At 44.6% G+C, this 15,380-nt stretch overlaps 1 protein-coding gene and 1 long non-coding RNA gene across 3 annotated transcripts in view; one reads left to right on the forward strand and one right to left on the reverse strand.

Annotated features, from left to right (window-relative positions):
• Positions 1-14,602, reverse strand: part of LOC308072038 — a 38,916-nt gene extending 24,314 nt beyond the window's left edge. The window contains exon 1 of one of the 2 annotated variants that reach the window (XR_013931466.1): positions 9,059-14,602. This is a non-coding gene — a long non-coding RNA (uncharacterized lncRNA). Of the gene's footprint in view, positions 1-1,463 lie in introns of both variants that reach the window. The other variant, XR_013931467.1, reaches the window with a different exon arrangement.
• A 166-nt stretch (positions 14,603-14,768) lies between these two features.
• PPP1CB (protein phosphatase 1 catalytic subunit beta) overlaps positions 14,769-15,380 on the forward strand; it is a 29,583-nt gene continuing 28,971 nt past the window's right edge. Inside the window, exon 1 of the mRNA XM_080408316.1 lies at positions 14,769-15,040. Coding sequence (XP_080264442.1) covers positions 14,989-15,040 — 52 coding nt within the window. The 5' untranslated portion in view covers positions 14,769-14,988. The remainder of the gene's footprint in view (positions 15,041-15,380) is intronic.

Genomic DNA, 15,380 nt, shown 5'->3' on the forward strand with positions numbered 1-15,380 from the left:
AGCTATCAAGTCATTAATTACAGCATGGTCATGGACAAAAATCTCAGAATCTGTAAAATAAGCAGAGCTGATTAAACAGGTCCACATCACACTGCAAAATTAATCTCGGAGGTAAATTATGTTTCTACCTCATGTAGTATAGGCCCAAATCTACTTCCTCTGAATTCAGTACCAAACTGTGACTGACTCCAGGGCAAATCTGGTTCCAGTCCTTCATGGACTTTGGATTTGCAGGGAATGAAACTTGCACCATATGTGTAAGGTAATAGTGGTTTAGCACATCATCTAATAAGTAACTTTCTGTGACTTGTTCGGGTCCTAGCCTTGCCAATTATAAAAAACTTGTGTCGTTCCTTTCTGAAGGGCAACATTTGCGTTTTTGAGGAAACCTAGCAACACTTATGTGAAAGAAAAATAATTAAAATGCAGTAGACTATTAGAAACGCAAGACTGAATTACGGTCTACTGGGGAAAACTAATCTGAGTGTGCCTAATGACATCCTTTAGAAAGTGATAGTCAGCTAAGAAGATACATTAATGTCATTTGTATTGATAATCTACTATGTTAATGTTTGCAAATAGTTTAATTTAAATGATTCAAAAAATTTTAGGGCGTCTGTATTTAAAGATTCAGTGGAGTATCCATCAAAGCGACAGACATTTCTTTCTCATTGGTATCTCAGGTACGTTTACAGTTCATAGTATTAAAAAAAACCCAGAAAATGAATATGAAAAGCCTAAAAGGAAGAATGACTCTTAATACACCTAACTGAGATGACGAGCAAAGTAATGTACATCAGAAGAAATATGTCAGTAAAGCTAGTGAAAAATAAGCTGAAATAAGGCAGATGTCATCCTGACCCCATTAATATATGAGACAGTTTAAGGCAGGTTGAATGGTCCTTGTTCAACCACAGCTATGCAAAAATCAAATTAGATTATACCACACCGGATACATGGTTAGCAAATATGATGCTAATTTGGGATTTAACTTTGTCTCTGCTGACTATTCAGTTGTGGTCAGCATGTTCTAACAAATCTGCCTTGATTTTCCATAACTGTATTCAAACACAGTAACATCTGGGTGGGTAGACAAGGTTTAAGATTTCAGTTTACACTTGAAGGCTTCGTGTTGTGTAGGGTGATTTTTATATTTTTATGACATAACTACTTCAACAAAAGCCCTAGCATAGACACAATTACACCGGGGGGGGGGGGGGGGGGAAGTGGTTTTGAAGTTATGGCTTATATCACTTGCCAAACTGGAATGCATTTTACAGGCAAAAAGCGCTCTAATTATGTAGGAGAAGGTCACTGGCGTAACTGCACCAGCATGACAAAACTTCCAAGTGTAAACAGGAGCTAGGTGCTTATTTAAGTCAGTACATCTAACCACTTACCAAAGTATAATTTGTTTTCCAAAAGCTGCCCTTTCACCCCCACACACCGGGCCTGACTCTCACCTGGTTCCTAAGTCAGCAACAGGACACCTGCCCATGGGAGAGGGAGGATCAGGCTTGGTCCTTTAGGGAAAGACTGCACCAGTGTGACTCAGCCACTAGCAGAAGGTGGTACGATGAGAAGAGCAATGCCGTGGGAAGTACAAAAGCATGCCAAAAATTAGTCTTTGTCCTACTTTTACTTACACGTTTCTATGACTTCTCGTATTTACCCATATAACTCGTGCCAGCTCTAACCTCCTTACTAATCAGTGTAAGGGTGCAGCTGGGACAAAAGGGATTTAAGAAAACAGTGTGAGACATTAACGGGGCACCAGGCAGGCTGCGCCCTGCACACAGCAGGTGCTGCTTTGCACGATATGGCTCTTGGCTCTGGCTGCCCCAACCAGCCGCAGGAACCTTCTTTCATGTCTGTGGACGGGCCGGTGTGGCTAGACTGCATCTGTGTGATGGTGCGTGAGAAAGCCTTACTGGCTTGGGTTGTTGACAGTTTGGATCATTCTTTCAGTTCAGGTACAGATGTACCCAGGGAGGCTGGGCAGAGGGTCAGATTTAAAGATTACAGCAACTGGGCAGTACTGTACCTGCCTGTTGTATTTCTGATTGTTGCTACTGCTATTTCAATGAGCTCTGCATTTATCCCTTCTACTCACACCGCCTCCCCCCCCCCAAAAAAAAACAACCCAAAAAAACCCAAACAACCAAAAACCCCTGAAGTCACACATGGAAACACCTATTTTGTACTTTTTCTTGTATTTGGGTTCAAAAAGGCAAGAAGCAAAAAAAGTAAGATCACACTCCAGAAATATTTTGGAAACCCACAGGCTTAATAAGAGTAAAGAACTAAATGTGTGATGCTCTCATTAGGAAGTCATCTGGAGCATGCAATGAAAAATGCTTTTAAAATCTTTAAATGATCACGCAAAAACACTGATCATCAACATGTGAGGCAAAAGGTGTTTAATTAGAGTGGGGAAAGGCTTTGTTCTAGGTAATTAAAGGTAAAATTCCAAAGTAGATGAGAGAAATCTGAACTCCTTAAACATTTGACAGCTTTAAAGAGAAATCCACAAGGGTTCAGAGATAAACCTGCACAAGGACAGGAAGAGGATGAGACCAGATTGCCTGCTTATGCAGCTCTACCGAGGCACTGCAAAGGCTTAGAAGTAGGTTCCTGCCCATGTAGGGTGATTCAACGCACTTGAGACAGGTGTACAGGCATCCTCTACAACCAAAGAGAAGAATAAGCATCCTCCAAAGAGTGATGAAAAATCCCACATGCTAACCAGGGAGCTGCCTTCAATCAGTCTGTAGGTAGTACTGTGCAGAGGTGTACAGACAGCAGTTTGGGCTGGACGGGATCTGGAGGTTGTTGGGTCCATTCCCCCAGCTCAAAACAGGACCAGCTTAAGTCAGGTACTTGACCCCTTGCTGAATTCTTGTCCTGCTCAGAAGGCTCGGGGTCTCGCTCCTTTTGTACGCTGGTTATCAGCTCCCCTCCTTAGCTAAATATGTAGCAAGAGGAAGATCTACTTGTTAAAAGAAGGCTGTGGTGGTGACGGCCAGTTTTGTAGAACTGACCTATCAACGAAAGTGTGCACCCAGGAAATAGGATTTGGAATCAAGATACATGACGCTGCCCAGGGCATGCAGTAATTGCCAACCTACGGCACAGCCTGAGAAAGAGGGAAGCATTTCCCCTTGCTGGTAAAGCTGGCCTGTAGGCAGCTGGGCTGCCAGCGTCATGGGGCTTAGCAAGAGATTAGGGCAACGTGCCATGCAATAGGACACCTAAGCCTTGGTCCTTACTTTTAGAGCTGTTGAAGCATTTTATATTAGACAGCATCTCCTCATACAGAACACAAATACCCCTGGTATCGGGGACAAGCAATACAGACAAAGGAATGATAAGTTCACGGATTCTCATGAAACAGATGTTGAGGTACCAGTACTGCCTGTGCTGGAGCACCGCAGACATGCTCAGAGACGGGACTGCAAGCACATGGAGGATGTAACAAATCTGAGATTCACCAGCCAAAGCCTTGGCTTTGAGGCTGACAGGGAGACGATGGGTATCATGGTTTTGGAATCTGGCATTGCCAGAAGAAACTATTTGAGACTGAGGCACCTACATTTTTTTGGAGGTTTAACTATAAAGATACGCATACTACAGTGACTGGTTTACATGACAAAATATTTTATATGATAGAGTTCAATCTCCTAGGTGAAAGAAAACTGAAAAAAATCCTCAGTGTGCTGTGAGCTGAAAATGTCCTTTTTTCTTTTTCATTTGTTCTGGGTACAACAAAATCAGGCATTAGTAGTATAATCTTTCATTTCCTATTGTTTCCAATAACATCCATACTTCACGACAAGTTTTGCTGTATGAGAGTCATGAATAAGCTTTGAATAATTTGGATTCTACAACAATTTTTAATAGCATTTTCCAGTTTAGTGCTTTCTTCCTCCCTGTAATGGTTGCCATTATAAGTTTATAAGAAGATTTCCCAGCAAAAGGATTTCTTGCCACTCAGAGCTTTCCTATGGAGACACTCATCAATATTAGCAACGATTTTTTAATTATACTTATGACAGAATTATACAGCTACCAAGTGTACTGCATTTCTCTTCATTAATAAGCTCGCTGATGTTTAATGGAATTTACTTTATGAAATTTATGCATATAAGCGAGGACACTGTCAAAAGCTGTATCTTTTCTCAGTGCTGGCCAAAACTGAAAAGCTTTAAGATGACAGTCTAACTTCTGACTAGCATGTGCAAATGGACTCATCATCTGCACAAAAGCCTAAACCATTTCCTAGATACATATTTTAAAAGGGCTTGGACAAGTGGAAGTGTGATTACCTAGGATTATGCAGAGCAAGCTAATCATCTCAAGCAGGTATGAAAAATACGCAGATGACTACTGGGAATCTTTCCTTTCTGGTGAAATAGGAGAAAAAACAGAAGAGTTAATTTATACTTTAGCAATCAGAAAGTCAGCTTTATGCTCTGAGAAGAAAAAGACAAATGCTGAGTCTTATCAAAGATAATCCAGCAATATTTCTGACCCCCAGGAAAGAGTTAAAACTATCCAGTGATTGCTGAAAGCCTGTTTTCAAGATCTCTAACCAGCCAATTACAGTTTATTCTGATTAGGAAATGCTCATATTATAATGGTTGAGTGTATGAAATTACAACTACCTGTCACACTACCTTTTCTGGTCATTTAATTGGAAAGAAGATGCTCAAGAAAGTAATTAATTTTTTAAATTCCTGGGGGCAGCCCCAAAAAGGAGCTCAGCTTTGAATGAGGGATTTACACCGCTTAACTCTGAAACTCATCTCATGAAGAATGCTGTATATAGACACCAAACCCTGAAAGGACCACGCGTCACACCACTGCTGTAGCTGTCTGCACTGCAGTACATACCGAACACGTACTGTGTACAAACCAAAGAGCCCTACCCAGGCCTGCTGTGTTAAACACAGGCAAGGTTCTCAGGGAAAGCAAGATCTTTTTTGTTGGTACATTGTTTGGAGGGGGATTTTTTGCTAACTATATCAGCATGCTCTCTGTCTCTCTCTCTCTCTGTACCTCAACATTTTCTTTTTGCCTGAATCAGACAGCTCTGGACTCAGTATTTTGGTTTGTGGGGGTCTCTCATTCAGTGACCCAACTGTCTTTGCCCTCAGTACAGGCTTTTTTGGGGGTTCCTACGGGGGCAGAGGACTGCAATGCCTGTCACCTTTTTGACTTTGGGCCTTACACAAAAGGCAGTTTTGTCCTTTTACTTTTGCCCCTGTGAAAGTCATGGAAGTGTTCATAAGAAAATGTTTTCTCTTCCACTTGTGATAGAGCCTCAGTAGCTCAGCTGAAATTGCCTGGATGTTCTAAACTTATAAGCATCATCTCACAAGAGATGTGTTCTTGAATGTTAAATTTAGGCTAATTGGAGGCATATCCTTTAATTTAGCAAGCTAAGGTTACTAATACAGATCAAGAGCTAAAAATTAACAGTGGAGCTGATGTATGCTAAATGCCTAAGTGATATCTTAACCTATAATTATACAAGCTCTGTTAATAGTGAATAATTCAAATCTACAGGGATTTCAATAGTCTAATGGGCTGTAGTTATTTCCAATTTACATTATGGTTGCTAGGTTTCATTAAAATGAGAAAAAGGCTATATAGCGTAGCGGAAGAAAATTGGTGTTTGAAGTTATCACCCAGGAATCAAAATAAGAAATTTAAATTAGAAGGTGTCCAAGCAACACAATGACACCAAAGCCGAGCTCTGATAATGAAAGTAGGAAGACAGCGAGTTTGCAGAGAATATTAAAGGCAGACGGTGCTACTAGCAACACGCTCCATAACGATACCTTAAATGCTACACTACTGTAGCATGTAAGGAGTCCAAAACATATTAAAAACCTCAATTAAGCCTTGCTACATTCTTCTGAATTATTTAAATTTTGTTATCACTGATTTGCAGATGGCAGGCTGAGGCACGATAAAGCACATGGCTTATCTGAAGTCATGCAAAGACACAGGAGGATGCAAGAGCAGCAGCTCGGGGCTGCAGCCTCCCTGCTAGCCTGCTGCTGGGCACAGCTACGTCTACGTCAGACAGTCGTTTCGGGAGGCTGCTCAGCAGGTGCCCCTCCACAGTTTGCCACTGCCTCAGTTTTCCATCCTCATACCACAGGAGGTATTCCTTGGTCTTCTCAGTTGGGCCGAGATGTGTGTTTGGGAGATGTGCCAGATCACTTAAAGCAACATGGGTTAAAGCTAGTGCTTTCTGGAGAGCCAGAGGGAGTAGTTATTCTTCTGGAGCACTGTGGACATCTGGTTTGCAGTGCAATCCCGCAAACACACCAGTGTGACTGCAGGGATGGCAAACCACAGCAGGAAGAGACAGCGGGAGCTTGCAGATACTACATTCAGCCCGTGTTGCCACCACCAAGAAAGCACTGTGTAGCCCTAGCCACGTGTGTTTCCACAGATCTGGGATACACTTTTTTTTTTTTGGGGGGGCACAGCGTACACCCCCCAAACCCCGTGTACAACAGTTCATGGCTTCCTATTAGCCAAGACCACCCAGGCTTTGAGAGTAAGTCTAGGTTTTGCTGACTCGAGGCTCAAATCTGTCAGTGTAACACATCGCTGCTAGTCACAGTGATGCGGTCTCTCCCAGCTCCTGCTGTTCTGAGCCATACTGTATGCAGATGAACTATTTTTGGAGCGACAAGGATAAATCAGATTACTTGGTAGATAACAAAAATACCACAGAAGTTAATAGGAATGAGCAGCATGTGTTGCAGTTTTGTAGAAGTCAAGGTATCTGACATGTTTTGATATCTAAATTTGACTTTAAATTTCTTTTTAATCCTTATGGAGTGTACTTTAAATAGAGAAAGTACCTTACAAGCAGATTAACAACTAAAATAAATATACTTTTGTACCTAAAGATTAGCAATTTCCTCAATGTTTAGCTTGTGATTCAGGTTACTTTATGTAAATCCAGGCTCAAATTTCTCACTTGTATCTCATTTCAGTTTTTGAATCTAAAATAAGTATCTGAACTTCTCTAAAAATGCAGAAAGTACTGTAGGGTTTGTTTGTTTGTTTTAATTTTAAAACCTTGAAGATCTGCAGTTTCCATGTTCGCGAATGAGCCACAGGATGAAGGGTTATAACTAAATGATTCTTTCTTTATAAAATAGGTCTTTCCAACAGCTCCTTTTTTATTATTTTTTCTGAATCAAAGTAACCTCTTCCATCTCAGTTTGAATACATGTATCCATTTTGTAACATATTGCTAAATATTTCTAATTTACATAAGATCCAACAGCAAAACTCCACGTACATTGTGTTAGTTAATAATAATAATAATAATTATGTAATTACATAATGGAGAAACAGCAAATTCAAACTCTTAAAATGCTGATCATGAAGAATATTAAATTATAGCATTGCCTCAACGGCAGGGCAGGTGTGCTCAGTGGCACACCCTCTGCCATGCACAGGATGGGATAAACCAGACAGAGCACAGCACAGCTTCTCTCCTGTAAACTGAAGGAAACTAACAGCCAAGGAGACGTTTTAGACCTTCGCTGTGTCCTGCAATCAGGACACACTTCAGGGTTGGTTCACAGCTGCAGGACTTAGAAGCATCACCTAGTGATTCACAATAAATAGGCATTCCACTAAGTGATCCAGAAAACTGATGTGCTTTTGTGGGCAGGTTCACTCTGAGATTGCAAGTAAAAAGAAATCCTTCCCAAGCCTATTTTTACATGCAGCAGATGACAAGGAGTCAGCAGAGTTGGATTTGGCTCAGAAACACACACAGCAGCCGTCAGTGGCCATAAGGCCCGAAGCCCCTGTAGCCTCGCTCTCCAAGGTATGAGTAATCTTGAGCAAACCACACCAGCCTCCTAGTAGTCCAACAAAACACTGTACCTATCAGAATTGCATAGTTTAATTATTCAGTGGCTGAAAACCACTTTCAGATCGGTAGAAAAAAAGATGCCTTGTTACTACAGTTATGTTAAGCAATAACAACACAAATCAATAAAAATCGCCAAATAATTAAGCATCTTCAGAAACTTAACACCCATTGCAACTTCCATTAGCAAGAGGTTTGAGGGCTGTTCACAAATCCCTTTAGCATATTATGAATTCCCTATAGAGCACTCAGATGTCCCAGCTATGGCGATGTATGCTGCATACACCGCAATCCTGTCCCTGTGCTATTAACAGTAATGGTTTCACATTTAAAAACTGTGTCCTGGGAATATGGCTGAGGACAGTGCACTAGAGACGCATTAGCCAGAAAAGAGACATGTGAGTGGTCACAGCACGCAGGAGACCAGACTGTGACTCACTGCATAACCTGGAGGAACTCATTTACCTTCTCATCTTTAGTGTAACCCTCTGTGAGAAACGTATATCAAAATTTAATTACTTCACGGACTGTTATGTAGTCTGATTAATAGTATTGAGAGAGCGCTTGGAGGTCCCTGAATTAAAGTTGGGTATTTTTGTCATTTTTGTCCACCTATTATTACTACCTTCATAGCTTTCTTTTCTTGTGTTGGGCCCCTCAGTTTAAAGTTCTTTCTAATGCTCTGCACGCATTTTGTGAAACTCTGGCGGCTGCTGTCAAATGCCAGCATATTGACAGGGCATAAACCATCTGGTTTTGCTGAAACTAAATATTCCCATGTTTACTTAGGAAAATGGATGCAGACACTTTCAGTTCTCACAGCTGTTCCTTCCAGGGAAACAGGAGGAGACGAGCATTTTTGTCTCCAAAGCAGTGGAATAGAAGCTTGATTGACATTCCCCAAACTGCAGATCCTGCAAGCCCAAATTATTTGCCTTGTTTTGCCTCAGAATTCCTTCCCCCTTCCTCGCTTGGGGAATAACGCCACAGCAGGTGTTGTGTATTTCTGATAGTTTGTGGGCAGTAGGACAGGCTGCAGGGGAACCAAGATTGTATCATATGCCAATAAATATAATTTTAAAAAAACCCTCCTCACACTTTTAAATAGTTCTGACATCAAGAGATTGAGTAATCTGTGATACGTACCACTGGGTACACCTCACTTGTCTGTGTTTTGCGTGGGGCTCTGTGGAGGCTCTCCCATGCCTTCAAGGCAGTGCCTATCTTGCCCAGGCTCTCTAACCCAGCTGGGAGCTATCTGGACGTGGCACAGGGAGCTGCTCTTTTCAAAACAAGACTTTCAAGCCACGCTGACTGGATCGAAATTTCTATCCTATTTTTTTAACTATTTCAGCACTGGTTCTTGACATCAACAATCTGTTTTCTTGTTTTAATTCCAGAGAAAATAAGGGAACATCTAGACCTGCCCTGCCTTTTAAGTATGAATAAAAGGCAATGAGGGCATAACTACATTCACAGGAACTGAAGGTCAGTATTAATTACAAAAAAATCTTGTTCTTCAAAAAATGCTATTACTAAAGCTTTGATGGTTATAGCAAACACATTTGTGTATTTACCTAAGATCTCATAATGTGTTTCAAATATTTTAGTTACGTCTCCTCACTCTCTAGAAAAGGTTCACATATGTTATTATTCCCATTTTATAAATCTGAAAATTAAAACTGAGAGCTCACCAAAGTTGCCCAGGTAATGATGAGCAAATAAATGTATGACAGGAATCTGGGGAGGCTGAATCTGACTTATTAGCTCTCTCTGCCTTCCCTCATCAGGGAGATGCTCCAGTCCCCTCATCATCTTCACAGCCCTCCGCTGGACCCTCTCCAGTAGTTCCCTGTCCCTCTTGAACTGGGGAGCCCAGCACTGGACACAGCACTCCAGATGTGGCCTCACCAGGGCAGCACGGAGAGGGAGGATCACCTCCCTTGACCTGCTGGCCACGTTCCTCCAAATGCACCCCAGGGTCCCGTTGGCCACCTTGGCCACACGGGCACACTGCTGGCCCATGGGCAACTTGCTGCCCACCGGCACTCCCAGGTCCTTGTCCACAGAGCTGCCTTCCAGCAGGTCAGCCCCAGCCTGTGCTGGTGCCTGGGGTTGTCCCTCCCCAGGTGCAGGAGTCACCTAACCCACACTGCCTGACCTTACCGATGGGGACGTTATGGGGGACAGGGTCAGAAGTCTTGCTGAGGTCAAAGGAGACAACATTCACCACTCTCCCCTCATCTACCCAGCCAGTTGTTCCATCATAGAAGGCTGTCAGGTTGGTCAGGCATGATTTCCCCTTGGTGAATCCACGTTGACTGTTCCTGATGACCTTCTTTGCCTCCACATGCTTTGAGATGACCTCCAGGATGAGCTGTTCCATCACTTTTCCACGCATGGAGGTGACGCTGACTGCTCTGTAGTTGCCTGGGTCCTCCTTCTTGCCCTTTTTGAAGACTGGATGACATTGGCTTTCCTCCAGTCCTCAGGCACCTCTCCTGTTCTCCATGGCCTTTCAAAGATGAGAGCTGGCAAAAACATCTGCCAGCTCGCTCATCACTCATGGGTGCATCCCATCGGGGCCCATGGATCTGTGGGTGTCAAGTTTGCTTAAGTGATGTCTAACCTGATCCTCCTTGACCAAGGGATAGTCTTTCTTTCTCCAGATTTCCTCTCTTGCCTCCAGGGTCCGGGATTCCTGAGGGCCAGCCTTGGCAGTGAGAGCTGAAGCAAAGGCGGCATTCAGAAACGTCGCCTTCTGTGTGTCCTTTGTTACCAGGACACCCACCTCATTCAGCAGCGGGCCCATGTTTTCCCTAGTCATCCTTTTTATACTGATGTACTTGAAGAAGACCTTCTTGTTGTCCTTCACTCGACACAGATTCAGATTCAAGTCCCTGCCCCAGTGGACATTTAAGTATTTGTAGAAAGTATTGCTGTTTCAAAAAGTGATACCAAGAGACCCACCTTTGATGCAGCAGTTCAGAGTTTTTCATATCCTAGGTATGTGCCCCCAAACCCAAACCACTGGCTAGTTGAGGACTCTCCTCCTCCTTCCCTAAGTTCTCAGGAATGTTGAGAAAATCTTTTTTTTTTAGTTCAGTGTAGAAGAGTAGGAATTTTCTTTTTTAAATCTTAGAAGGACACAACAAAACCTACCATTTATCCAGCTTTAGTGTAAATACTGAGAAATGAAAAAGGGTCATAAAGTGCTATGGGATCTGTTTGGTTTTCTGCACCTGTCTCTGAATTTAAACTTTTGGAAAAAAACAGTGATTATTTATCTGCAGTCTGTAAATTTTGAGATTGCTTTGATATAGTTTCTTGCCATTTCTGACTAAAGAAACAGGACCTGTGAATATTCTGTAAACAAACTATCCTAGAGAAAATCCATTCCTGATTTGGATCACTAATTTCTGTTTCAAGTCAGACACTAAAAAGAAGGCCACTGAGGAGGCAGCAGCGGTTCAGCTATCACCGCCCAGGGAGAATATGCTCCTAATTACATGCTGGAAACCTAACCACATGGTTCCTCGCGGCTTCCTCCTCCCGTCCACGTAACAGCTGCAATAAGCCCTGAGTTACAGGCTGCAAAGGTGACAGAGTACGTTAAAAACAAGCTGTAGTGATGGGGTAATGCTGTAAAACACTGCCATGTGCTGCCTAGCAGCTAACTGATGACAGACCTAGGAGGGCAATGTAGCTGGGGCCATGACTTTTGATATTGCAATGGCATAGTAAATAACTTAAAAGTGCATGTAGTTCACTAACTTTAAAACAGCGGGTAGCAGAAGTACTGGCAGAACCAACATAAGGTTACTAGGGAAGAGCAGGTAACGTCAGAGATGCTGACAGTGCTCTGTAGCTGGGGACACAACTGTCTCAAATTCACAGCAGCAGCATGAGAACTCATGTCTAGGAGCCACAGTTCAGGGAACAACACTAACAAATAACCTTTTTGCCACCTACTTTGAAAATTTCTGTTCTTCAAAACTTAGAAACTCAGCAGAAGAGCACTGGAAATTAAAGGACACCTTGAGACGGCATGTGGATGAGGAAAGTTGACACACAGGATATTTAGGATAAATGACACTGAGACCAAGTAGGGGAAAGTTAGAAGCAAAACTATGTTGGTGGACATAAGAGGAAATTTTGAAATAACTGAAAGGAAGTTTAGAAGGGTGAGCATTATTAATGAGAATTTGCCACAGGCATCAGTGATGTTCAGCTCCTCCTGCTACTTGCACCACCAGGTAGGTATCTTTGGCCTGTATCTGTGCTTGGTACAATGCCAAAAATTACTGAACATCCCCCCTTCATCAAAGAAAATGCATGCAGTCCACATTATTTCTTTTTGAATCACAGAAGACAAAGGGCCTCATTCTCTTATCTTTCAATTCTATTTACTGTACTGGGATTATGTCAACATAAACCACGTACATGTCAAGTTTTACCCACTGGGGAAGAAACTCATGTCTTCATTTCCCCACTCAAGCAACGAAGCAAGGAGGGAAGAGGGACAAACTTTCTGGGTTTATGCAGCACAGTCAGGTGACCATCCTCCCATCTGACAACACACATACAACTGGGGAGCAACTCTGTCACCCAGCTACATTCACCCTACATGGGGTGATGGAGAGGGAGGGAATGCATGTAGCAGTGTGCAAGCTGGGATGCAGCTGTGATGGGAACCGGAATGTGTTCCATGAGGTGTCACGCCTCTGCCATCAAGGGCAGTACCAGTGGGCTTTCCTCGTTGTATAACCCAGCGTGATGCCATCCTTCAGAAAACTGAGAAAACAGAGTAGTAGTGAAATGGAGTAGGAAAAGCTAAACCATGCATTTACCAAAGATCCCCAATAATGCAATGACACAGGTTATACAGGTCAACCTGTTCAGATGTGACGTGATGTGGCATAATAAAATGAGACACTGGCATAGAATCTACAAGGAAAGAAATGAGGTATTTTTTGCAGCTTGTTCAGTTCCACAGCATTTCCACTATTAAATTGTTATTATGGTATGAATTGTTTCTGGAACATGCTGACATGCCTAGTAAAAACTGGTGTTAAAGGATTACATTTTGTTCAGTGTATCTGAAAGTTTAGTATCTTCTCGAGTTTTGCAAGACATTAATTGTGTCTTTACGTCACAGTGAAAAATAATTTGATTTCGCCATTTTGTTGTCAATGCAGAACGTTCTGTGATAATATAATGTTATTATGTCTGAACCTGATGTTGCAATGGCTTAAAATAACCTTCAGGGCAGTTTGGTTGTGTGAAATGAAACTGGGACAATTCCTGAAAGCTCAAGAGGGACTGCAGTTCTATTAGTTTTGGCAGCAATAAAGTAGTTGGGACAAGGAAGATCCTTTTAAAATCTGAATAATTATTTTTACTGGTTTGACAAAAAATGAAAGAAAAATATTTAAAGATTTTTTTAAATTTAGATTTACACTACTAGCAGACTGAAAAATAAGAAAGGATAGCTGTATGTGCTTTCAGCAGATGAATTGGAATTACATTTCCATATATGCTGCCTACAAATGGAGATACAAAATGAGTCTTTTTTCTGGAGTTTCTTTTACTTCCTTAGTGTGTTATGTGAAATTTTATTATCATTGTGTAGGTATTTCAAAAGAGTGCTCTTTTACCTGACTGTCTGGACACCTAGCATCATCTGACATCTAATTGTTGCCTCGCCTTGTCCTAATTGCTTTTGGTTTGCTCATACTCATCTTCTCCTAATCAAGAGATAAAAAAACTGAGGTTTGAAATTATTTAAGGTGACAGGATTTTGTTGGCTTATACGGACTGATGGAAAAATTCCGAGTTCGAGCTCGCAGAGATAAGTTTCTACATCAACATCTATATTTAGGCATAAAAATATGTGGCCTGTTTTTCCTAGAACATCTGTACTTTGTTATTTTGTCAACATAGACGTTATTTGTCTGCTGTTCCAGTTCACAAGAAGTTTTCACCACCTATATTTTAAAGCACTTATCTGTCCATCCAAGGCAAGCATCTGTTGACATAAGTATGTAAGCTGACATGTCTTCAGAGCTCATCGTAAAGTTTGAGAAATCACCAAAAAAAGTACTTAGCAGGTCCAGCCATAGTGAAACATAAACCATATTGCTTAGCTTTCTCCGACAACTGTGTTAGAAGAGGGCTATGAAGAGCACAACTTGTCATTCCAGTTCTGACAGATTTTTTTCATAAACTGAGCTTTCACAGGTGCAGTTTCAGCAGAAGGGGTGATACACAGGTTACGCACAGCCTTCTAGGACTCGTTTTCTTGCCTTTTGTCCATAACTTAAGGCAAAGCTACCGCTTTCGGGCAGCAACAGGCTACAAGGAGGTGGGGCACATGGCAAGGGCCGAGGACCCCCACATCCGCGACGCTCTCGGAGCCGCCCGCCGAGTTAACAGCGAGGCCCCTCATGGCTGGCGCCCTGACAGGGAAAGCTCCCGCGCCCCGCGGCGGCCTGAAGGCGCTGACCCAGAGCCGGACCCAGCGGAAGCCCCGCGGGTCCCCGAGCCCCGGCCCGGGCCGGTCAGACAGCAGCAGGGCAGGCGGGCCGGCTCGGGGCGCGGGGCCGGGCAGCTCCCGCACCGGCAGGTGACGGGCACGGCCCACGGAGCGACGCCCACGGCACGGCGCGGCCGGGCGGTTACCAGGGGACCCGCGGAAGGAGGCAGGGCGGGCCGGTGCCGCGCTGCGCATGCGCGCCCGAGCCCGCCAGCACCCTCGGCGCCTGCGCGGTGCCTGGAGCACGGAGCGGCGGCGGGCGAGGCGGTCGGGCGAGGGGGCGCATGCGCCCTGGCGGCTTCTGAGGCGGGGAGGAGGCGCAGGGAGAAGGGGTGGCCGCTTCCCCCCATTTAGCTGCGAGGGAGCGGGCGCGGTGCTTTCGGCTGCCAGCGCGGGAGAAGCCGGGCGGCCGCAGGGGACTGCTGGAGGAGGGTGGGGGGAGCCACTGTAGCCGCGGCCACCGCTCCCTGCTCCTCCTCCTCCGCGAAGCGCCCTCCACCCCGCCCTCTCCCCGCCCGGGACTGAGTCTGGTGGCCACAAAATGGCGGATGGGGAGCTGAACGTGGACAGCCTCATCACCCGGCTGCTGGAAGGTGAGCGAGGCGCCGGGCGGCCCCGCCTGCCCGCCGCCCTGTGCGGGCACCGCGGGGGGCAAGGGGGTACCGTCGCCTCCCCCCGGCCTCCCCGCGGGGCCCGGGGCTGCCGGCGGGGTGGGGGGAGCGGGCAGGGCGGGCTCGTCCCGCGCCGCGGCCGGGGGAGCGGGGGCAGCGCCTCTCCTGCGCCGCCGGGCGCGGGGTGGCGGCCGGGAGGGCCTGGCGGGCCTCGCGGGGGCCCGGGCCCGGGCCTGCCGAGCCCTCGGAGGGAGGGGGCGCGGTTCGGCGTGCTGGCGGCGCTGGTGTGCGCGGGGGTCCGGCCTCCCGTGTAGGTGAAGTG

This window comes from Falco punctatus (assembly GCF_963210335.1).
Source record: "Falco punctatus genome assembly, chromosome: 12".
In the NCBI taxonomy this organism is placed as follows: Eukaryota; Metazoa; Chordata; class Aves; order Falconiformes; family Falconidae; genus Falco; species Falco punctatus.